Below are 23,955 nucleotides of genomic sequence, written 5' to 3' on the forward strand. Positions count from 1 at the left end.
GGAAACAACTTGCCTGTTTACAGCATGCCCTGTATTGCAGGGACACACAACTCTGCTCATGACTGCAGATAACTGGGCCAGATTTGCTGTATTACTCCTTTTCAAAGACTGAGCCACAACCAGCAGAGTCTTTGGCTGATAATCCACTTTGTAGCTGCCAGTGCCCCAACAGTGCCAGCTGCACTCTCTCATGTCATACCTTTATCAAGTTGTATTTCCTATGTCTGTGAGTGTTCCATGCAAATACACTGCCATGCGAGGTACTCCAAAATACTTCTTTTAGGGGTTTACATTCCAGGAGCTTCTCTTTAAATGGTCAGTTCCTTCAAACTGAAGCAGTTTTGTCAGAACCATAATTTTTAAATGGTTTAAATACTTAAAAAATAATTATAATTACAAAAGTAAGTATAAATTGCTACTATTTTTTTCAGTCTTGTTCCCATGCTGAGGTGATGTTATGTTACTGCAATATAATTTGCTAGAGCTACACTTTTTTCAAAGGTTTTATTTTAGTAGATAAAATGCATATGCATGTTTTTAAAAGATGTTAAAACATTCAAGAAATGCTCAGAGAAATTAAATCATCACAATTACATTTACAGCTATATAGGGATTTTGTTTGTTTGTACAAACAAAATGTATGATTTGATGGCAAAAACATCAAGAAGTTGGTAAAAAAAAGCAAGCACAGCAGAACCACAGAATTTTTTTCTTCAGCTTTGTTTGACTCCAGAAGAAACTACACAGACTTGTGCAATATCATCATACTCATATGTTCTCTTCAAAAACGTGTCTGTAAGTCTTAAGCCAGAGACACTCTAGAAAGGAAAAATATTTTTAGGAGTTGGTATTAGAAAGAATTGTTAAACTTATAAAACAGCTATTTTATAACAAAACTGTGCTAATGCCTTACTTGCAATCCCTGCACTGAAGACAACAATGTAAGTGCAAGGTGGAGGGATGAACTTGGGTGCAGCTTTCCAAGTTGCCTTCCTGAAACTCCACACCAGTGGATGGAATTAGTATTGCACATTTCTAAAACCAGATCCATAGTTCTTTCACTGCTAGAGAAAATTGAAAAACAAGAATAAACCTGTGGGCTTGTTTAAGCACTCAAGGACTGCAGACATGTGAAAGCTTGATTATTATTCAGGTTACTATTAATCAAGAATTTATAAATAATTATAAGGCAGCAAGCAAGATTGACACACAGTAGTTCAGCTTTGTTTGACACAAGCATCCTATCATGCATTTAACAGTACTGGATAACTAATACTGCTAACATTTTGGACGGACTACAAGATTTTCATGAGAAGTATCTGCAGACTAAATACATGCTTTAATCCCTGCCCTCAACTTCTATTTACAATTATTTCCCTTAATTATCACTTTTGCAACCCTAAGACGATTTGTGATTAAAGTATGAGGTACAATCTTAAATAATACTACAGACAGCTCCATGGAATTCCTCTACAAATTTTTGGCAATCTCCAGACGGTATTAACAGAGCATAACAGAATGGGCTATTTGGTGTTTTGTTTATTTTTTAAAATCATTGTAATTCATAAGATGTGTTTCAAGCAGTTTTGTGTTACTACAACTCATAGTAAAGACCACGTTTAACTTGTTTGAGGAGAAATTATTGAAAAATGAAACAAAACCAGCCACAACTTACCCACTCCTGAAAAAGCACAAGAATAATTTGATATGGTTACCTGCAATTTGTTATTTTACATGTAATGTCAAAAGGTTCTTCCAAATTTACAGTGTCTGGTATTGTCTCCAAAGAAAGCCTTACATCACCATAGCCAGGAGCCTGAAAAGGAAGAAGAATGTATACTCATATTTTGAATAGTGAAGTTGAAGTTTTTACTACTCAAGTTTTCCTTTACTGCAAGAAGCTTGGAATAAGAGGAATTTGAAGAAAGAAGGTTGACTCTGTGCTTTTGATTAGTATGCAAATCACAACAGTTCCCCATCCACTGCTGATGATCACCTTCTTCACAGGTTTAACAATTCATTAGATAAGGATGATCATTATTACTATGTTTTCCAGATAGTTTACACCCTTAAAGTCTGAATAGCCATATACAGTTCCTGAGAAGATCTGCTTTATCCTGAGACCTGTTAGGCAGATAACAGATCTACATGGACTATGTAAGTAAAATTTTCCTGCATAAAGCCACCACTATTCCACATCCTAAGAAATAAGAGGCTGCTCATTCTCCCTGCCATTTCAGTCCTCCAAGCTTCTGCCAAAATAATTAATTGCCACCAGTTAGAAAGTCACATGAATATGAACGCTTATCAACTATCCTGTTCTGTCAAGAGTCGAGCACATTTCATATGACAAACCTGTGGTAAGTACCCTAGTTAAAACCAACCAGGGCTGATTCAAATTGGTAATCTGCAGATAAAAAGCAGGTTTAGATTTTCAATCCCCACAAATGATAGACGGTAACGAAAAAATAAGGGAAAAATTTGTCCTGCCTGATAAGGCTTAGTTGTTGCATGTGTTCCAAGTCTACTGATAAAATCATACTGTAGTGAAAGTTGTATTTACAGCTTGATTGAAAGATATTCCTGAAGAGGTTCAGAAAGCCAGTGCTTGAAACAGGTTTTAGTCACATACAGTCCATTACAGATTAGTGACAGATGACATTTTAGAAAGCATATTTAACTGGACATTACAGTAAGCAAAGGGATGTCAAGCCAATGGGGATTTCAGACCAGTTGAGCAGTGTACATCTGGAACCTTTCAAGAAAGAGAAGTAATTACTCAGCCCTGGAAAAACACAAATATATTCAGCTGCATTAGGTCACAGGGAGGAGTCAACTGGAAAATTATACTCAGTTCCCTCAACATAACACTGTTTGCTGTAACACTGAGCTCTTCCTTTAAGAGATACATTAAGGAGAAAAAAAACCATACACAAATGCACAATAAAAGCAGTATTTTATAGAATAAACTTAGCAGCAACTGGCCAAATCAAAACAGAGTAGATGAGAAGACCTATTCTGGCACATAGTGTTGAGCTTAGAAATGAGATACCTCCAAGAATTGATGGCTAGAAGTAAAGGCCTTGAAGTAACACCACGAGGAACAAGGTAGCTTTCATCCAAACTTGAGGTAATTGCTCGAAAGTATGGAATCAACTAGACAATTCCTCGCTTGTCCTGCTCAAGAATAATGTTTAACTTTGGTCTGGTTCTAGTCTAGTCCTGCACTGAATGCCTGTGAGCAGGTGGAGTACCCTTGGCATACTGTGGACATGCATCTGTCTGGTTTAATGTCACCCAAAAAGAATGTAGCTGTGAATTCCAAGACCATTCCACAAAAAAACTCCAACCAAATTATGGTATGTAGGGGTAAGCCAGGATAGTTGTTTCAAAAATGCATTTCTGATCTGAACCATAACAGTGACAGAGGGGCACAGTACAGGCAAAATTATGGGTGTTGGGGGCAACAATAAGGCTGGCAAATGGATTAGGATGAAAATGATTAAAGGTGAACAAAGCCAAGAGATTAAATAATCTGACAGCAGTTAAAAAATGAGAAGAAGACAAGAGGGAGCTGCACACACTGCAACTCCAAAGGGAAAAAGCCCAAGTATTTGCTGCTTTTCTAAAAACATATGTTGCTTAAAGTACACAAGATTGCTCATGTTTCTCTGTTAATCATGAGGCACAAACCAATGACAGATGACCAAAACTAACCATGGAGTGTGCTTCATGTGCAATACTCAAATGTTCAACAAGAAGGGATGCAGTGTGAGACAATACTGATTTAGGGAGGGGAAAAAAATCTGTCTTTAAGAGAAATGATAGGAAAGCTCAGTTGAAAATGGGACAGTTTATTCTTAAAAAATAAGCAACAAGTTTCAAAGTAACAGGAGTAACTTAAGTTCACAAAAAAGGGCAGTTTCTAATTTGATGGGGTTATACACACACTTTACACTTCAATTAAAAATAAAGAGAAGTTTCAGTGACTAGCTGTGAATTTCCACGATCCAAGTTTGCTTGCCTAGTTCTCAGTCAGTATGATTTCCCTACAGAATTGCTCAGTTACTAGAAGATGAGGACTGGGGGAAAGACAGAGGTAGAGACCCAATTATAAGCTTTGTAAACTCAGACTAAGATTCATTTCTCAAAGTTTTTTTAACTATTCTTCCATATCTCTCTTACCATCCTCAATTGAAAAGATGCAAGTCAAGTTTAGGCATTAGAGTAGACACATTGTGCAGCTAACTTAAGCAAGCTAGTAAATACAACTTAAAATTCATGATCAATTTATAAATCAACTAGAACAGAATAGATTCAATCAAAATTGTGGACATGAAAGACAAATAATATTACACATAAAAATTGTTACTCAAAGATAATTTTATTCTAACCAATGTATTTTGCAACACTGGTTACTTGATTTTAGCAACTAAAATGCACAGTCCATGAAGTTATCCACACTTCACTGAAGAAATACAAGAAATAACTCTCTAACACATATAGAAACATGAGGTTCAGAAAGTAAGCAGCTCACATTTTCCAAGTCATTATTAAATTGTTCGTTGAGTTGCCTTAGAAATGAGCGCTAAGTTAACTTAACACTTGAATTAACCTTACCATTCTTTGGAGCTGGCTAGTTTGCAGCCTTCCTCGTTCACCCAGATTGGTTTTCCATACAATATCTAGTTTACCAATCACTGTTACACCTTTTATTACTCCAGCTTTCTCTGCAAATTCTTGCTTTGGTTTTAGACAGTATAAGTATTGACGTGTATCCATAGGTTGTAAGTAAGTCCTTGCGCCAAAAGTAGACTCACTGAACAAAAAAAAACACACTGGTCTTAATTTAAACAGTTATTTTGAAAAAGACTTGAAACTCAAACTTTTTTCCCCATCTCTCACCAGTCTTACTCAGTGTGTGTGTGTGTTCATACTTTATTAATGGCAAAACACACAGAACAGTTTTCTTTTTTTAACACAACAGAAAACAATATTAGAATTTATGTACCACCAAGGACTGTGGGGAAAAAACCCCATTCTTATTCATCTGAGCCAGAGAGAAATGAGATGGAAATACTCTTTGACACATTATAATTTACTATCTGGCATCTTAGCATTTAAACAACAATACTGTTAATTTTTCTTTTACTGTTTGGTTTCCCTCATAGTAAATCTCAGTGTAATGAAACTAAGATTCCTGTTCAAAAATCATTACAGCAGATGCAAACACTTTATAAGAACAATGCTCTTCTATATTACAGGTGACCCCTTCAACAGGCAAGAAGACAGAATTTTCACTTTAGCCCCCTCTACAGAAGCACTCAAACATCACCTGCTCCAAAAACCCAAGCAAGTGCAAAGCACAAACAGCTGAAATTAACTTCACAAGCTTTTGTATCACAGTAGTCAGTTATTCTGGTATTTGGTGTTCTACTAACAGACACTAAATGAAATTTAATTTATTTCACCATAACAAATTTTTATATTTTAAGATCTTATATGGGTGTTCCACTGATTCACCTTGACTGCTGCCTTGCTAGATCATGGTTAGAACAATTGAAAACAGTTACCACTCTACTGATAGGAAGCAAGGACATATCAGGTCCTGTAAGGCTAAGTATGTACATAGAGATCAAGTCAGAACCAGATGTGGGCTAAATATGATATAGGAGATACTGAAAAAATAGTATGTTTTCATGTTACCATGTCATCCATGTTAGAAATTATTTGAGGATTAGGCTGGAGATTACTAGGTAGAATTATAAAGTTTTAAGAATAGTTTCTATGAAAAGAAAACTGGAACAGATTTTCCAGTTGAATACATAACAGGAATTTGATCTTTTTAATCAAGCAAAGAAGTGCAATCCTTCCATTACAGACAACTAACTGTAATGCTTATATCTCATGAAATCCTAATACAAAGAGTTTCAAAGTTAAGTATCCTGAATATGAACATACCTTTTCCCTACTGTGTCAACTGTGTTCAGTTCTGCAACACTGTACATCATAGATGGCTCTAAAGAAACCTTCTCCATAAACATTGGAGAGGTAGTGATATTCTGAATTTGAGCTTCCAGAAACACTTCATCTGTCTGGAAAAAAAAAAAAGGGCAAGTTCATGAAAATGTGATTAGTGTTATTGAACAGAGTAGACAGTCCTATTGTTAAAAAAAACACATGTGTTTAGTTCATGCCTGCAAATCAAATTAATTAATGCAAGAAAAAACCTTAATCCCAGTAACAATAGGAGCAAAAGTGTTAGTCAACAGGTATCTTGCCAAACAATGGATGTGGGATAATTTTGCTATGTTCTAGCTATTGCTTATTTGTAATGCATCAGTTCACCACTTCCCAAGACTTCCATCAACTTAATAGCAACTCAAGATTTAATCCAAATTATTTTAAAAAAAATTAAAAATAGAATAAATGGTAAGGAATTGCAGTGCACAACATGCCATGCCAGATGACTAGTGCATCAAGCTGTATAAAAACATTAAAGTAAATGTGTGTTTTTTTCTTTAACTGAAAAAAATATTTCATGTACATGCTCTAAGATTTTATTATTATTATCAAACACTGGCATTCTGGCTAAAACACAAAATCCAGCCTCCCCTCTCACTCAGCTCCATCATGCCAAAGGTTACCAATACTGTATGCATCTGACAATTTAACTGGTGCTGTACCTTCAGAACTTCTGAAGCTAATGCCTAAAGATGGTATTGAAGGATCAAGTCTGGTACAGAAACGAAAGCTAAGGCTGTTACACTTCCAAAGATGAAAACTCATGGAACTAGAGATGTTTTGCCTCACGTCTTTTGTGGAATTGCAAACCAATGAAGTCATTTTGCAACTCTAAAAATCTTAGGGCACAGGATCAGTCTACTAGAGGTAAGAGCCCCCAGAGAAGTGAAAAACAAAACCAAATTGCTAATTTAAATTTAAAAAAGGGGTAGCAACCAAATTTGTATTTACAGAAGAGTTACTGATTCAGGCAGTTGGTCTAAATGGTTGTTGTAGGCTACTTCCAACTGAACTAGTTTAGTCTATTGATTCAGATTGAAGCAGTTTCTTTTGTTATGATAAATTTTTAAAAAGTACTTTTATGAGGAAAGCAGAAAGAAGCTTATAGTTTCTTTTAATCAGTTTAAATAAATCACTTCTTTATACAAATGGAGTCCTGCTGGTAAATTACAAAATAAAAGTGGGACAAAACAGTCAAAATATGTTTAGTCTCAAAAATATTGTGTTAGAAGGAGAAATACAGAATTGCTGTGTAACTTTCTCTTGTTTACTGTGTTTATAAGGCACAAAAACCAGACAATAGCATATATATGGCAATGAAAACTGTGCAGGCTCCATGGGTTACAGACACACCTCATGCTTCCAGGACCTGGAAATAACCCCAACTAAAACATGGTTCTAAGTAATCATTACTACTGTCACTAAAATTGATACCATTTATATCCCAAAAATCCATTGCTCAAAGTGTCCATTTACCCAAATTTTAGTTGTTTTCAAAGCAGCAACCATAGGCAGAAATTTAGAAAAGCTAATTTGAAAGGGAAAAGAAAAAACAAGCAGCATAATGAAAAAGCAAGTTAGTTTTGTGTTATTTGTAATCTGGTTTAATATCACATGGTTTAACACCCCCCTTAAATACTTAAAAATATGCACTATATTTTAATATAAGGCACACCTTAAAGTGAAATCAGACTGCAGAAGTAACATACTAGCTCAATCAACTGTTACATGCAGTTAAAAGTTGGAAAGTGCAGTTCCAGCTAGCAAAAGGAACAAAGAATATCCAACTGCTGCTCTCTCCTCAAACCCACTGTCTCCACCAACGAGATGCGAAAAGTTCTGTCACAGCTTACACAAGCAGTGCTGTAGTGAAACCTACATTTCCAAGGGCAAAATAAGAAAAATTTTAGGAGAGAATCACTCCTGTTTTCAAATAATAAATCTAGTAAAATTTTGGTAAGGTATTTTATAGGAGGACTCCCACAAGCAAGAATCTGTAATAATCAACTCTGAGTTTCAACAATGGGTATTAAAGAAAGAGCTAACCATATGAGTGATTAGTTGCACATATAAAAACAAGAAAACATCTCTTTATGATAGGTAGAACAAACATTGCTTTTCCATTATGTTTGTAAAAGAATGTCAATAACAAGCACAGAAACAGGTAAGCAATTAAAAAAGCATACATATTTATAAAAAAATAAATAAAAATTACCACAGAACTGAGGTCACTCTAATGGGAAAATAAAAAAAAAAAACATTAGAGAAATTAGGGTTAAATGTTAAAGAAAAAGGAGGCTAACTTTCAAACAAAATGCATCTCTGCATTGTTTTGCACCATCTAAACAAGATAGCATTAGTAAGACAGAAACATAAACAAAAATGGATGCAAACAAAGATGACAACTACATTTCTAATAACTTATAGCTAGTATGGTTACATGGTTTACTAGCTTTGCTTCAGAACTAATCCAAAGTAGAGCTTACGGCACACAAATCACAGACAAGATATGGTAGAACAAACTGACCAAAAAAAAGGGAGTTTTTGACCAAATTTCAAGTTTGTCCTAAATTTAAATCCATGCAATGGGTCGTATACGAAATGGAAAAACAGTCCCTGCCATTTTACAGATAATTTGAAGTATCCACATATATAAGGTCTCAAAAAAACCCCAATGTGGTAATGTGTCCTAGCAAAGCTACAATGTAGCAAGTTATAACAAAATTTGCCACACTATCAGAAAAACTTTTTTAAATATCCATCATTCCAAAAACTCAGTTTTAATTGCAAACTTTCTTATCTTAGGTGTCTGCATATTTGCCTCCCTGTGCACGTTTGCAGGAACAGAACCTTTTACAAAGCCTTTTCCAAGGCACATCAAAGTCAGTGAGAGCGTTTCTATAGGCAGGTAATTCAATCTTGGGATTGCAGCAGGTTAGGGCAACAGGGCATGTGTTCTGTGCACAAATTTCAGTGATTGACTCGATTTGGATGCTACCGCAATATAAGCAACAAGCAAGAAGATAAGGTTCAGCATCATTCCTTGTCTTAGAAAAAAATTAAATTCTGGATTATCATTAGAATATTAATAGAAAATAATTTTAGTGAAAGGCATTATGAACAGACAGCATCATACCTGTAATATTAATAATAACAGTTTAACTGGTTAGACAACCTTTAGAGACCTTTAGTTAACTAAGTAACTGACACATACCATTTTCTTTTCTCCCCTGCTCTCAAGGATAATAGTCAGGATCAATGCCTTGGTGTTTTCATAGCAATGTAGTATCACACACAACATCTAATCAAAGACTTATTTCTAGTTTTTTAAAATTTATTTGGATTCTACGGTCACAACATACAGCAACACTTTACATACTTCCAGAAATAAAATAGGAGTGGTACTATATCCGTTTCCTAGGTAAATGAAAATTGCTCAGTTAATATCATCCAAAATATTTTCTTTTAAATTTCTTTCAATCAATCATATGGGTTTGGGACTTGCACAAAGTCATGAGCATGAAGAACAAAAGGCATTCAAACAGCCTTTTAAAAAACCTCTACAGAGAAAAAAAACCAAAACCCAAACCCACACACGCCAGCTCAAACACAAAAGCTTCCCACAGATCTCTACCATGAGGAATTGGTAGCTAATTGAGAACTGGAGTTCAAGACCAGTCAGTATAACAATTTTGTAAAAACAAAGAATACTTTTGATCTATGTCAAAAGTTTGCCCAGAATTTACCTTAAAAAGGTTTTGATTTCCATTAGTGTTTCATCACAAAACAAAACTTACACAGGAAGTACAGAGAGATAGCAACATTTAAGGTATCTGTCCCTCTCTCCCCTAACATACACTTGATATCTGAAACAATAATATAATGCAGACACTAAATATGGGTTTATTTTGCTCCAAGAGGAATTACCTAATTTTTTAGGATTATTTTTGTTTCTTTTGTTGTTAAACCACAGCAGAAAACACTTCCAGACATTCTCACTTACGGATAACAGCAGTTCTATAAAGCATGCAACCATGTGCTTATGTTCCAACCCTACTCAGGTATCTCACACCTGATCAACGTATGGTTTGAAGCCTGTGGCCTACATACATCTACCAAATTCTTACCACAAATAACCAAATATGTCCAAATAAATATGCAAGGCATATATAAGGTCATATAGTTTCAAAGTGCTGTGTGTAACTGTCACAAACCTAAAAATTAAATTACTGAATGGAAGGGTCATAATTACATTTAAGTTAAATTTAAGTAATTTAAATTTAAAAAAAATTTGAATTGTCCCCACTCTGATAAATTGTCATCTGCTTTGTGAACAATTTATCTCCCTTACAGTAAGTACTCTACCAGCCTAAATACACAAATAATAACTGAAAGTGTCTGAGTTCATGGGCAACTGGAAAATATGCAAAATTGTCAGTCAATTACATTAAGGTCTTGACATGTCTATCTTAGTTACCATCTCTTTCAACCCTGAATCAAGAGCCTATTTTAAAACTAAACAATATATATCTATCATAATTTTTTCCCTTTTAAAACTGATCATCTTTCTCAGAAAGGTGTACATACAAAGCACTTTGAATTTAATCTAACCACCTAATATGAAGTAATAAACCCAGCACACCAAAACACAAATACCCAAATACACACAGATCTCACCTCAGCATTGTAGAATTTGGTTTTCACATCTAGTGGTTTAAGAACCTGAAATGAAATGGAAAAAAAGATGGACAATTGGTTTCTCAGACAACTTCAGCATCAACTGTTTTGAAGTGCTAGGGTCTTTTACTGAAGTGTTATTTTTCCTTTTGATCTTACACATAACAGGTGCATAACGGAATATGTGCTACAACTGACTCGGCTAAAGCCCCACAACTAAGAGTATGTACTTGTTGCTTCTTACTTGTGTATACTTGACTGCTTTCCTACTAAGCAGTTTTCTCATACTGAAAACAAGTAATTTTCAACCTAAGCACTGGCCTCTTACAAAACCAGACAAATCCAGTGTTCTAAGTAATGTATGTCTTTAAAATAACATCACATTCATCCTGGATCCTGAAGTGGTCTGCACTTGCTTTCAAGAGTAAGCAAGAATTATCTAATATTTATAAGTACTTCAGAGTTCTTCAGAAAACGTTGCTGAGGGCTTCTCTAAAATAAAAGAAATAGAGAACTATTCATGTGACTAGCTTTAATAAAAAACCACACTAGCCTTCACTTCCTTCTTGAAAATGCAGCTGTTTCGAGAAATAAAAAATCCAATACATCATTTTAGTCTTATGAGATTCAATCAGCAAAAGAAAGCAACTCCATGATATAAAAGCGATTCTCAAGTGTTGGTTCTTAAGTACTTGAATTTTTGCATAAAACCACTACAGTTAACACATTCAAATATGAACTGTATATACAGTGATGTAACTGAAAGAAAAAATCTTCTATTACACTTGTAAGGAAACAAATTTAAATTCTATTCCTGAAGACATTTATTTGCCTTTACATAGGAAAACTTTTTTTGTTTGCACATAAATGCACTGCATCCTAAGAGACCCCTAACGTTCCAAGTCATAAACAAATCTTTTAGCACTGAAGAACTCAAGATTAAAATGTTGTCTTCAGAGAGATTTCTGCACTGTAACAGGCATAAAGTTCAAATCTTTCCAGTATTCATAACTATCTCTCTCTCTAGTCAGAAAAAAAAGTTAAAATTTTAATTTAGGTCTTTGCTGGTTGAGTAGGGCTTTTTTCAGCCAAATATTTTGCTTCAGTAAGCTTCTTAGTAATTTTTCTGCATGCTGATTTTTTTCTCTCTCTTCTGATAGACAAAGTCTTTGCATTCATTGCAGTAAATTTCAAGTGGCCTTCCAGTAAAATACAAATTATTGTGAGGTTCACAAATCACCCACCAAAGCTAAACAACAACCAAACCCCAGAAAGAATCATTCCTTCTCCATTTAAGTATAATGCTGTTATTACTCAGAGAAAGCTCTGGAACATAAAGGCACTGTCAATCAGAATTAAACTAAGTATGATGTTTTAAAAAAGAAGCTGATTATAACCAGTTCAATTTAAAAGATGATAAAAAATGTAAATGTAAAAAAGCTGAGAATCTGTCAAAGAGAATTTTTTTTTGTTTGTTATAAAATAGCTGGTGGCATCTCTATCACAAGCAACCATCAATTCCCATTGTAAAGAAATGGTTTAGTGTTCTATAACACTTCTTTTTGTTTGTTCTCAGATATTCTAGGCGGTGTCTCGATGTCAAATGTACAAATAATGGCAAAAATGTCTCAGTGAAGAGTTTTTCTCATAACGAATCAGAGGGTATTTACAGAATGGTGTAAAAGTGTGTGTATATATATATATATATACATGTAACTTTTAAGAAGCTCTTATGCTTCCTTCTTTGTAGGAAGGGCTTCAAATTTGACAGATAGCTAGCCTTAGCTATTTTGACAATTAAACTGTCTGTGCTGGGTTCAGTTAAAAACCACAGCAATGCGTAATTACAACACGCATGTAGACCTCAGAAAAATGTGCACGAATAAGTTTACATATAAAATCTAAAGGAGATAAATCAACATCTTACACAAAGCTCTGGCAAGAACAAAGGTAAGGAACAGAGAGAATATGAGATGTGAAAACCTGCAGATGCATGTGTAAGTGATCAGAGAAAGCCTAGAGGGGACAGAGGTAGCCAACACTAAACCGAGGGACAGAGAATGGAGAAATGGAAACAGTTTCACAAGGAGAGTACAACAAAGCACACAAAGATGAAAATTAACTTCATTAAAGATGAAGAAACTCTGAAGAGAATCTGCATTCAGAGGGAGTGTAACACAAAAACTGATATGGAATGATTTTCCCTAGGATTGCCAAGAAACACATCTTCGATTAATCAGTTTGTGCCATTTCAAGGTAATACTAACAGTACTTGGATGTTCTTTATCATCATCATGGCTGGGCTTCACGAATGAAGATTTGGGGAGGGCTCTACTCACATTTGTTACAAGCGCGCTGGTGGCTAAAAAGGCCAATATGAGACAGACAAGTCCGGTTGCAAAAGGCAATATCCACATGTTCTTTGTAATGAATGGCAATTTAACCTTCTAAAGACTGAAGTATTTTTTTCTGAAGTATCTAGACAGAATACTAAAAAACTACAAAATGAAATCACCTCATAGAATCACAAAATATCCTGAGCGGGAAGGGACCCACAAGGATCTTCAAGTCCAACTTCCAGTCTTGTACAGGACCATCCCCAAGACTCACACCATGTGTCCAAGAGTATTGTCCAAACACTTCCTGAACTCTGTCAGCTTGGTGCTGTGACCACTTTCCCGGGCAACTTGTTCCAGTGCTCAATCATCCTCTGGGTGAAGACCCTTTTCCTAACATCCAATCTAAACCACCCCTGACACAACTTCAGGACTAAACTATGTAATGCTCCTGTACTGCCAGATACTCTGTGAGAGTATGTTCCATTCCATGAGGAAGAGCCCACAATTATCCAAATCTTAACATATTTCTCTAAAAAATCCCCAAACAGCCATTAAATACACAGCTAAAATAGACTCTTTCTTGCCAGAATCAGTCCACAGATAACAGTATTTTCCTGCTTTCCTCAGTTACTCCAATCTCAAGTCTTGAAATTTGTGTGATGGAACAAAAGGTTTCAACTCCGTCAATTACTTCTGTGGGTATTAGTTAGATACAGTACATCAGACATCTTTGCTTAGATTCCTTTAAAAAACAAGTTCCACTAAGTTCCAGTTTAAAAAAGGTTACACACACTAAAAGAAAAATCAGAATTTTACACTGTAAACTCAATGGTTAGATGTATCAAAGTCAGCATGAACAATGTTCAATAAAATCCTGTTTAAATATAGTCATAAAGCTGGCTGCTATAAAAAGGGATTTTTTAAGAGTAATTTTTTTCTCTATAAATTAAAAAAAATCGTAAGATGTAATATTTATTATTTCTGAAATGTTTACGTGTATGACAATTAGAAACCACCAGTTCATGTGAAGTTTGAAGTGATGGCTTTTAATAGTTCACTTTTAAAAGTGAACAGATTTTTGGTACGTAAAAGTTCTTTTGAAGTGTCAAATGTTTTAAAATGAGTTTTCAAGACTCACACATTTATTAAAAGTAGAGTGGAATACTTCATGCAGTACCTGAAATTTGAAGAACTTTCTGAAATACATCTTCTCTCCGGTCTGCGTAGTGTAACTTACTGCACAAACTAAGCTGAAAAGAAATAATTTTTTAAAAAACAATTTTGAGTTACTTTAAATCTATGCTATATCAGAAGCAGAATGCTTGTGCTGCAGTTTCATTTAAGCTCATTCAACAACAGAAAAATTTAAAACCTTACATGTGTGTTCCTATTTCCTTTACTTCATGGTGGATCACATCATCAATGCAACAGTCAGGTTTAAGTTCTGCCACTGCAGCACTAGAAGCTGAAAGGTTCAAACGCTGAGAACTTGTCTGAAGATCAGCCTGGAGACATAAAAACAAAGCATTGGTTAGAACTGCAGCTGCTTAAAACCATATAAAGAAAAGTAATTTATATTATAAAGTACTAGGTTTCACTGAGCATTTTGTACCCTACACACTTTCATACATGTTATATGTTAAGATGATGAAACCTACCAAAGCTAAAGAAAAGTTCGAAAAGTTGTAAGTTGTCTAGTCCTTTAATATGCAACTTATAAAATCTCTATTTGTTTTTTACATTGAGTTCCACAATGACTTCTGGAATTTCTACTCTCAGTATTTTATTTGTTCAACAGAAAATGCAAAACAAAAATGTAGCACTAGAAAACAACTCATACAAAATACAAACCAGCATGCAGTTTACATAGACTTGTTTTGACAACCTCATTGAGTATGCAAGTAAATGAATATAACTCCATATTTTTAGCTGTGAAAGTTTTGCTAGACCCATTCTTCAGAGAAGCTTTGCATAGAAGGGTGTGTGTGCAGAGAAGGGCAATGAAGCTGCTGAAGGGTCTGGAGCACGTGTCTGACGAGGGGTGGCTGAGGGAGCTGGGGGCATTTAGCCTGGAGAAAAGGAGGCTCAGGGGAGGGACCATGTTGCTATCTAGAAATGCTTGAAAGAAGATTGTAGCAAGATGGGGGTCGGTCTCTTCTTGTAAGTTACAAGCAATAGGACAAGAGTAAATGGCCTTAAGTTTACCCAGGGAAGGTTGAGATTGGATAGCAGCAACAATTTCTTCACCAAAAGGGTTGTCAAGCATTGGAACAGGCTGTCCAGGGAAGTGGTTGAGTCACTAACCCTGTGGGGACGGTGTAGATGTGGCACTTAGGGACATGGTTTACTGGTGGCCTTGGCAGTGCTGGGTTAACAGTCAGACTTGTTGATCTTAAAGGTCTTTTCCAAACTTAACAACTCTGTGATTCTGTAATATATCCATTTTTTGATACAATCATAATTTTTCATTTTAATCTTGAAAGATTTCTATAATAATTTCTATTTTTATGTCTTACTGTTTCCAATTTCCAAGTATATTTTCTGGATTGGAAAAAGTGACATGTATTTCCTAAAGCCTATAAATTAGCATTATATATATACAATATATTGTCAGAAAACATACTCATCATTTTTTTTATAAATCAAGTAAGTGGATTTATCATCACATACCTTCACCAGTATGTCCTTGACAACCTGATTACTATCATTGTGCACACTAATATAGCTGGAAAACGTCTCGCCCAGAAATATGTTTCTGCAGTTCAGGAAAAAAAAATACTTTTAGTAACAGTTACTAAAAAACCAGAACATGTCACTGAAACATCTTTTAGTTCTAATTTAAAAAATATATACACACACATGTGTTTGCCGGATTAAATCCTAGAAGAATATTGGCATTTTCATGCCCATACTTCTGAAGTCATCCTTTTAAGAAAAACAGCTTCAAAAGAGAGCAAACAAATCAGACTTTTTTTCCAGTTCAATATCTGAGATGAATAAGAAGATGGCTTCCAGTACCCAAAGCATCACGGTAGTAAACTCTGTTAATATAAGATGGGGTTTATAGCAGAGCATTACACTAGTCATTCACGCACAGCTGTAAATCTCTTCCAACTTTCAATGCTTATTAAATTCAGTCATGCTACAGAAAAGAAACATTGGGTAGCACACACACACACACACACACACATATATATATAGATTTAGATTTATAAATCAAACCACAGGTTATTTTTAAAATGACTGAAAATCTCATTGCATGACAATGGTGTTCAAATAGAAAGAGAAGTAATAAACACATTATTATTAAATGAATCCTAAACCTTGCATGTTACAGTTACAATAATTCCTTCTTACCCAAAATTTTGAGGCAGAGTCAGCATTTCTCCTAACATCAAAGTTTCTGCACCCTTTACAGTAGAAGGATCATCTTTCATGAGTTGATTAAAGAGATTACCTGTAGAAATATCAAGTTACTATTAATTACATATTTGCTAAGTCTAAAGGTTTGTCTACATTTAAGTTATACACTTAATCACTTAGATGTAGTTTATTTTTAGATACATTTATTTTACAATAAACTTATTTAGGGGGGAAATACATATCCATAGGCCTGCCTTTAAATTATAATTTAACTCCCATGAGCTTGTATCCAATAATTTATTCAGTATACATACTGAAGGGTACAATCCCAACCAAAGGCATAGCTCAAATTAACATTGAATTTTAAGGGAAATTCTACCCAAGTAAAGCACAGTACATAACAGAACTAATTAACCTCACTTATTTTCTTCCCCTGCTTGGTTTGTATTTCCACACAATCCTCTTTCTTGAATCTTCCCTTTGACTCTTATACTTGACTTCTAGACTTCAACTATTTCTGTGGGACAACCCAGGGATTTCCAATTTATGAAGGCACACTAAGCATAAAACAATTCAAAACCAGTCTTGCAAAATTGTTTTCCATAGAACATTCACATGTTGGTTCTAATTACCAGGGCCTTTTCTCCAGATACAAAAAGACAGTAATGACAAGCTTTCTCCACCTACACATTTCTCTCACAGAACTGCCTTCAATTTTGTGTTAATTGCTCAGACTTTGAGATCATCCATTTGAGTATCATCACTAAGCTTTCAAAGCTGTAGGTCAAGAGCTGTAGAGTGCACCTTGGTACCTTCCTTCAATTATTACCAAATCTAAAATATACTGCTGTTTCAGAGTTCCCCCTCTAGGGGAGGTCATAAGAATCCTCTAATATCTTAGATGGTCACATTGCTTAAGCCTGGTAAGACATACATAACAATTAGTCAGTAGAAAAGATTTACCTGGCAAATCTCTTTCTTCACAAGTCACCGGAATATTAGTGAATAAAGTAGGTTTGGTTAGCCTCATCACTGCAAAAATCAGAAAATAAACCACAGGTCAATTAAACAAATATTTTTAAATGTTTTTTTAAAGTATAATTTTGTCTTGCTCTCCTTCCACCAAAAAGCCCCAACAAACCACAACCACCAAATAATCTTAGACTGAAAAAGGGTAACACCTTCTTCGATCACCTGGCCTTTCACAATATAAAAAAATTCCCTGCTCTTCTGAGATCCAATACTGGTAATGGCATTGCTCCCTCCTCCTTTGTTCCCTTGGTGCACTGACACCTACTGCTTTCAATTTTATGTGCTAAACGTCTTATACCTGTTACTGCGTTAAGGGCTTTGTGGTCTTCAGAAGTGTACCAGTTTAATTTTTTTGTGGGCTTCTTCAGTTAAGCACCTGTCCTGTAATCCTCGTTGCTCTAGAATGGGACAAGATGGCTAAGACAGACCCTTTCAGTCAAACACCAGTCTATAAGGAATTGCATTTACACCCTAATCTATAACACATACACAAGGCAGAGTTACAAGTCTAAAGGCCTACATTATTTATATATCTGCTTTTTCTTTAAGCCACAACCTTTAAACTCAAGCCAGCAAAACCAGCACAAAAACCTGAGGAACAACGTAACCATTTTATTGATACTGACAAAATCAAAATCATTGAGATTTTGCTACTTAAAAAACTATACTTCAAGAAAGTGGTATTTTCAAAGTCTATTTTAACTCATACTCAAAATTACACTATTTTTACTTATATAACAGATTTAAGATGCTACTTTTTAAACGAATTCTTCCCTATTTACATTAACCATGGCCCTAATCTTGTATATAGCTTATCATGAAATCATTCACATGAAACAAAATCGAGCATTTGTAACCTTAGGTGTTGATCTGAATATGTAAAAATCATTGGGTTTTTTTCTTGGAAACTTAATAAACATAAAACCAACTAAAACTAAAAAATAAACCAAAAGGATTTCTCTTGACTGCAACAAGTTAATCAACATCCTTGCACTCATACATGTATTGCGGCTTTACTTTTATTGCACTTTTCTACAATTTATATATCCAGATAGCATTCACTGTTTCCAGTGGTGTAAAGTATTCAATTACTTCGATATACATTTGAGTACAATGGGCTGTGTTGGTTCACAAGAACTTAGACTACCATACAGCAGACCTATGCAAGTTAGCATCGACACAAACAATTCTCACTTTTCACATAAAAAGGTAACATTTTCTCCTTGTTATGGTGAAAAGTGGAAAAATATGACTTCTGAAGGTTTAAAACCATGAGGCATATTAAAAAGATATATAAAACAGAGTAAATGGAAAAGCACATTCAACATTGAAAACGAAAAACATAAAAAACACTGAATTGTACGTGCATATGAACTAAGCATTTCTTGAACAGAACAAAATGAAAGCCTGGATTTCAGCTGGTACACTGGTGCTACTCAAGACTGTAATAATTCTGTAGAGCAGCCTCAGGTGGTGTTCGCTCTTTACATGACAGTTACCCAGCTCAGGTGCTCATAGCTAGAAGAGCATCTATCATTATTCACATATAAGCCAACCCAAAGCAGCAGAAAGGTGACAGCCGCAGTGACAGTGATCCCTCCTTCTGTTTAGTAAGATGCTTATTTAGCTCTTTCGCCAGTATATCAAATAAATATAGTGGGACTGTATTATTGGCATGATTTAATTTTATTCAAATTTACACTAAGCCTGTATAAACTAGTAGTTGCTGACTATTTCTAAAGAAAGTTTAGTCATGTTTCAGGCAATAAATAAATACATCACAGAATGAAGTCAAAACAGAGAAAAACTACTATATTATTTTATTTAATAAGACTACCAAATTAATATTAGAAAATACAGTATCTTTGCAGGACAAGGTCTCAGCACTTTTCTTCTAAGATCCCAGACACAAAATACAACATCAAATAAAATTCAAATCAGATTGTATTCTCCTTCATTATATTTTCAAAAATGCTGATACACAAAGAAACGTTGCTACTATTAATGTTAAATTCAGAAATATAATTTCAGTGAAATAATTTGGCTGTAGAAGCTACAAAACCAATAATGACCTGCAGTTACACTGGAGAGCATTTTGCACTAATTTTGCTAAGTGGTCATATTAAATGGCACAAACATCCCAAATGTCAATATAAGACCCCCTTAAAATTGTCAGAGTTCAAAAATACATGCCAATCACCCAAACTGAGCAATATCTTTAATTTTAATATTTAAAAAAATGCAATGCCTATAATAAAATATAATTATTCAACATAAGGATGTCATAAAAAATGTAAGTAAAAGTCCAAGGGGAGTTTACTTATTTTTACAGAGAGGGATCTGTTAAGCTTATGTGCACTTTTATTTGATTAGCATTAATGATAATCTAACAATCTACAAATACGTTTGTTTTCCTCCTTTTCCAGATGCCATAGACCTTGATCTCCAGCTAGAGCAAAACTATTTAGAGTTAGCGGAAGTGCCTAAGAGAAATGTATACCTTGCAGTCATATCAATCCCAGTTTAACTTCTCTACTGACCCTCTAAACATTCGATTGAGCAAGGACAGTATGACCTTCAAAAACTTTATTCTTTCAGGTCACAAAAAGTCATGATGAACTCAACCTTTTATGACTGTTTAAACCCTCAGAGACCTTTACCTTCCACAATGACAACAAACAGAAGTTTATGTATAGAAGTCTCATTTCTTAATTTCCTCACTTGTAGCTGGAAGTGCTTTCTAGTGTTCACTACTGCTTTCTTGTTCCCCAATATAATTAGAGACAAAACAACAGAAACATCAGGAAAAAATAATCTTATTACCAAAGCTGTAAACCAGCAATTATTAAATTGTTCATATTTTTCAGCACACAATTTCTACTGAAGCTATCATTAGTATTTCAGTGAAAATACAGCTAACATTACTAATAAAGCACATTCATGCCACATAAAATAAGTTTGTGCTTCATGCAAGGGATATGCCTTCATTAAAAAGGACTCTCGCACACCTTACTTTCAGGAAACAATCAGATCTTGAAATTCCTAATGTCAAAAGTAATTAGAGACATAATAGCAATTATTACAACTCATTTAAAAACACTTTTCCTTCTCCTAATTTCAAAGAAGCAGAAAGGATGTACTTTGTTCAACTGAAAGCATAGATTTTATTATCTGACACAGCTTGCCAAAACAGCCTGGAAATTCTGCCTTAATTTTTTTCTTTTAGACCACCAAGGCAAAGAAAAGCTACAAAATGCAGTATTAAGCCAAACAGAAACTTACTAATCTTAATTGAACCATAAGTTTTCAGGCAAAACAAAGTTAAAGAAATATATCATTAGTTAGAAAACTGTAGCAAAGTAATATAAGTAGGTTTTTGCTTATTAATTCATCAGTTGTTCTAAAGTCTATATATTCTAAACTGCTTAAAAACTCCAGTACTCTAGACAGTAATTTTATTATTAAACTGTATCTTAAATTATAAACTAAATATAATTCCATATTTATGTACAAGCAAATTCATTTTATCTGTAAGGCTTAGCTTTTCCCTAAGAATATTTCTAACATATTCACAGTATAATATATCACAGAAAATCCATATCTGTCCCACAGATCTTCGGATAGTAGCATTGCAAGAGGGCAATTCATTCTCCTTGATGAGTCTATTCAATTTTATCCAGATGTCCTCCAAATTCTCATTATTACAAATAGATTGTTCAATTGTCCACTTTGCTCTATAAAACGCATGCAGTTTTAGTCTTTCCAAATTGTTTTGCAGTTCTTGAGATAAAGGAAGAATCTTTTCTTTGAGTTTAGCGCTAGGGAGAGAGATACTCCAAGACCTTTTCAACTTTTGTTTTCCTTTAGGTGGTGGTTGTCCTTGATAGTCCAAGTTAACTGGTCTGTGAACAGCTTGTGCTTGGATTAAAGTTGAACCATGTTTCATGCTAGACTGAAAGTCAAGCAGATTCTTTGTGCAGTCGTAATCAGGAGATCCTATAACATATTCTGAAGGTGTAGAAAGATGTTTTAATTCTTCTGCTTCCTCATGAGAAATAACAGGTGCCCGCTTTTTCGGTTTGAGGGGAAGTCTGTATAAATCATTTGGAAACCAGGGTGCAAATCTTGGTAACTGACGAATTGGAAACTCCTTCACTGCTGCTTCTGCAAATTTCTGCAGTTTTATTACATCTCTCTGATGTGGTCGATAATGCAAGACGACTTCCATGCTTGTACCATAGGAATCCAGTGATTCTTAGGAAAACAGTCTTAGGAAAACAGTGTCTTGATTAGGATTCTCAAATCTAGACTGAAACATCTTATTTACTAGAATTTCCTTGCCCTTTCCTTTTCCTTGATGCAAAGATCAGTGGAAAACAGGACCTAAAGTAGAAGTATTATAAAACAATAAGATACTACCATATTAAGACAAACATCGCTAGGACATTTTTCAAAAAAGAATCAGGTAGTAAAAATAAGTGAGATACGCATTAGAACATTCTACTTTATCAGGCTGAACATTAGTGGCTGTATTCCACCACTACCAGTGTAACTTCAGTACACTGAACATTATCCACATGCACACTGTTTATTCAACACAGTCCCTTTGCAAGAGAATTCTTTTTCTGTCACCATCTCACACTTGCCATCCATCACTATTCTTGCTATGTATCTTAAAAGACATACAATTACTACTGCCTATTTTCTCAAATTTAGCCGACAATTTTTTTTTTAATGTGTTTCTCCTACACATCAATATTTTAAGCCAGGGCATATAAAGCAACATGTGTGTTACAAAAACCCTTCCTGAAATAGTACTGACTGATACAGCAGTTTTTAAAGTAAAAAGTGAAAAGGGAAGTGCTCTAGGCAAAGAGAAGTTGCCTGTTTCCATTTCATATCAGAACTACAACATTCAGTTTTAGTCTCACAGCTGCCAAGCAATACATGCAACCTTAATTCAAGGAACTGATAATTGCTTCATCTATCAGACTTTTAGAATAATTAAAAGACTCATTAACTTCTCAAAGGCTTTATACTTTCATAAAAAGAATACATTAAATGTAGGAGCACGGTGGAGGGAAAACCACAAACACTGTTATGAAACATAAGTATAACATGCACTCTATTGCTCTCCTGTTTTCCCACCCTCTTAAGAAGTTTGCAACCATTTCAGGTTCCCTGATCAGTAATATAAAATAATACTAAAATAATAAAATCCAGGATTGCCTAATCATTGCACTGTCAAGATTCTCTTTAGTATATCACAATGCAAAGAAGCCCTCACATCTTTCTCACTTCTTTTGCAAAATCCACAGCCCGGACACTGCACCAAATTCAATACAAGCCCAAGGACTGCACTGGTTTCTTATGACCCATCATAAAACTTTTTGCTTTGAATTAGTTACTATCAAAATGCATTTGTATTGTCAGCTCATGATGTTTCATGTTCTGTGTGTATACACATAAACATATTCGAAAAGGGCTTGTTGAGCTTTGAATTATGGTTAACAGATTTTACTGTGACATGCAGATACCATTACAAACTCCATCCAGGAATGTTTTAAAACTAGAAGATGGGCTCTGAAATGAACTCCACACCTGCACTACTTGATCCATCTGGACATCCTCACTGATCTAGAATGCTTGCAGAATTGAGATTTTAACCAACTGTTTATTGCACCAACATAACTAGCAGCATTTATTACTCAGAAATTATCAAAACCTTCAGAGGGCTCTCTTGTATTAATTTTGTAAGGCATGCAGGAGACATACACAATTTTATTTTCACTATTTGTGATCCCCGAATCAAGAAAGTAGGCCTGGTAGCAATGCATTGAGCACAAGGTGAAAAGGGAAAAATCCACCCAAAGAGGAATCAGAGAACCAATTGGGTTGGAAAAGACTTCTGAGATCATGGAGTCCAACCTATGACTGAACACCACCATGTCAACCAGAGCACGGTACCAAGTGCCACGTCCAGGCCTTTCCTCAAACACTTCCAGGTCGGTGACTCCATCACCTCCCGGGCAGCCCATTACAATATCTAATCCCCCTTTCTGTGAAGAAATCCCTCCTAACGCCCAGTCTAAAACCTCTCCGGCATAGTTTAAGACTACGTCCACTCGTCCTGAAAAACAAGGGGAACTGGAAAGCAAATTTTAACTAAACGTTTTCTCACAACCGAAGCCTTGAGCAAAGCACGGACACGCCGAGCAGCCCCGCAGCCCCCCCCGCCAGGTGCACACCCGTGTGCGGGGTATTTCAGAGTAGCCCCCGCCGCCTCCTTGTGCCCTGGGGCACCACCCACCGCAGGCCCCAGCGCCGGGCCCTGCCCTGATCCACCTCCTGAGACGGAGGGGAGAAACACCCTCGGCTGCGGATCGGACACGCTGTTTCACCACCGGACCAGGGCCGGGCGGGCGCCTGCGGGGCCGCGCTGTCGGTACCTTTCAGAGCCAGCAAGTGCTCCTGCTTGGACTGATTGACGTCCATGGCTTCCACCCGCACTATGGCGGGG

At 35.4% G+C, this 23,955-nt stretch overlaps 3 protein-coding genes across 6 annotated transcripts in view; 1 reads left to right on the forward strand and 2 right to left on the reverse strand.

The window, feature by feature from the left end:
- Positions 1-485: 485 nt before the first annotated feature.
- Positions 486-23,949, reverse strand: TRAPPC13 (trafficking protein particle complex 13). 4 transcript variants are annotated; one of them, XM_018070323.2, is made up of 13 exons: positions 23,885-23,949; positions 17,367-17,435; positions 16,398-16,497; positions 15,711-15,795; positions 14,418-14,545; positions 14,218-14,290; positions 10,702-10,746; positions 8,240-8,257; positions 5,962-6,095; positions 4,621-4,819; positions 1,716-1,816; positions 914-1,064; positions 486-818 (listed from the first exon to the last, which is right to left on the reverse strand). In XM_018070323.2, the coding sequence occupies exons 1-13, from the start codon at positions 23,928-23,930 to the stop codon at positions 714-716; spliced, it is 1,254 nt and encodes a 417-aa protein (XP_017925812.1). In that variant the 5' UTR covers positions 23,931-23,949; the 3' UTR covers positions 486-713. The 4 variants fall into 4 exon arrangements, with proteins under 4 accessions (XP_017925812.1, XP_017925814.1, XP_017925813.1 ...); XM_018070324.2 differs by having other exon boundaries at positions 691-818; positions 914-1,061; XM_018070325.2 differs by lacking the exon at positions 8,240-8,257.
- SHLD3 (shieldin complex subunit 3) lies at positions 20,580-23,954 on the reverse strand. Its single transcript, XM_029959007.1, has 2 exons — positions 23,885-23,954; positions 20,580-21,818 (listed from the first exon to the last, which is right to left on the reverse strand). Exon 2 carries the CDS (start codon positions 21,661-21,663, stop codon positions 20,914-20,916), a length of 750 nt encoding a protein of 249 aa, XP_029814867.1. The 5' UTR covers positions 21,664-21,818; positions 23,885-23,954; the 3' UTR covers positions 20,580-20,913.
- TRIM23 (tripartite motif containing 23) overlaps positions 23,929-23,955 on the forward strand; it is a 23,899-nt gene continuing 23,872 nt past the window's right edge. The window contains exon 1 of the mRNA XM_029958975.1: positions 23,929-23,949. Coding sequence (XP_029814835.1) covers positions 23,929-23,949 — 21 coding nt within the window. The remainder of the gene's footprint in view (positions 23,950-23,955) is intronic.

The sequence above is a fragment of the Manacus vitellinus genome, unplaced genomic scaffold (genome assembly GCF_001715985.3).
Source record: "Manacus vitellinus isolate BGI_N305 unplaced genomic scaffold, ASM171598v3 scaffold_18_pilon, whole genome shotgun sequence".
Lineage (NCBI taxonomy): Eukaryota > Metazoa > Chordata > Aves > Passeriformes > Pipridae > Manacus > Manacus vitellinus.

Coding starts and splice junctions, on each gene's coding strand:
- SHLD3 (XM_029959007.1), bottom strand. CDS start 21,663: ATGGAAGTCGTCTTGCATTATCGACCACATCAGAGAGATGTAATAAAA.
- TRAPPC13 (XM_018070323.2), bottom strand. CDS start 23,930: ATGGACGTCAATCAGTCCAAGCAGGAGCACTTGCTGGCTCTGAAAG. Junction 16,498..17,366: donor TGAAGAAAGAGATTTGCCAG/GTAAATCTTTTC, acceptor ATATTTCTACAG/GTAATCTCTTTAATCAACTC. Junction 14,546..15,710: donor TCAAGGACATACTGGTGAAG/GTATGTGATGAT, acceptor TTATGTCTCCAG/GCTGATCTTCAGACAAGTTC.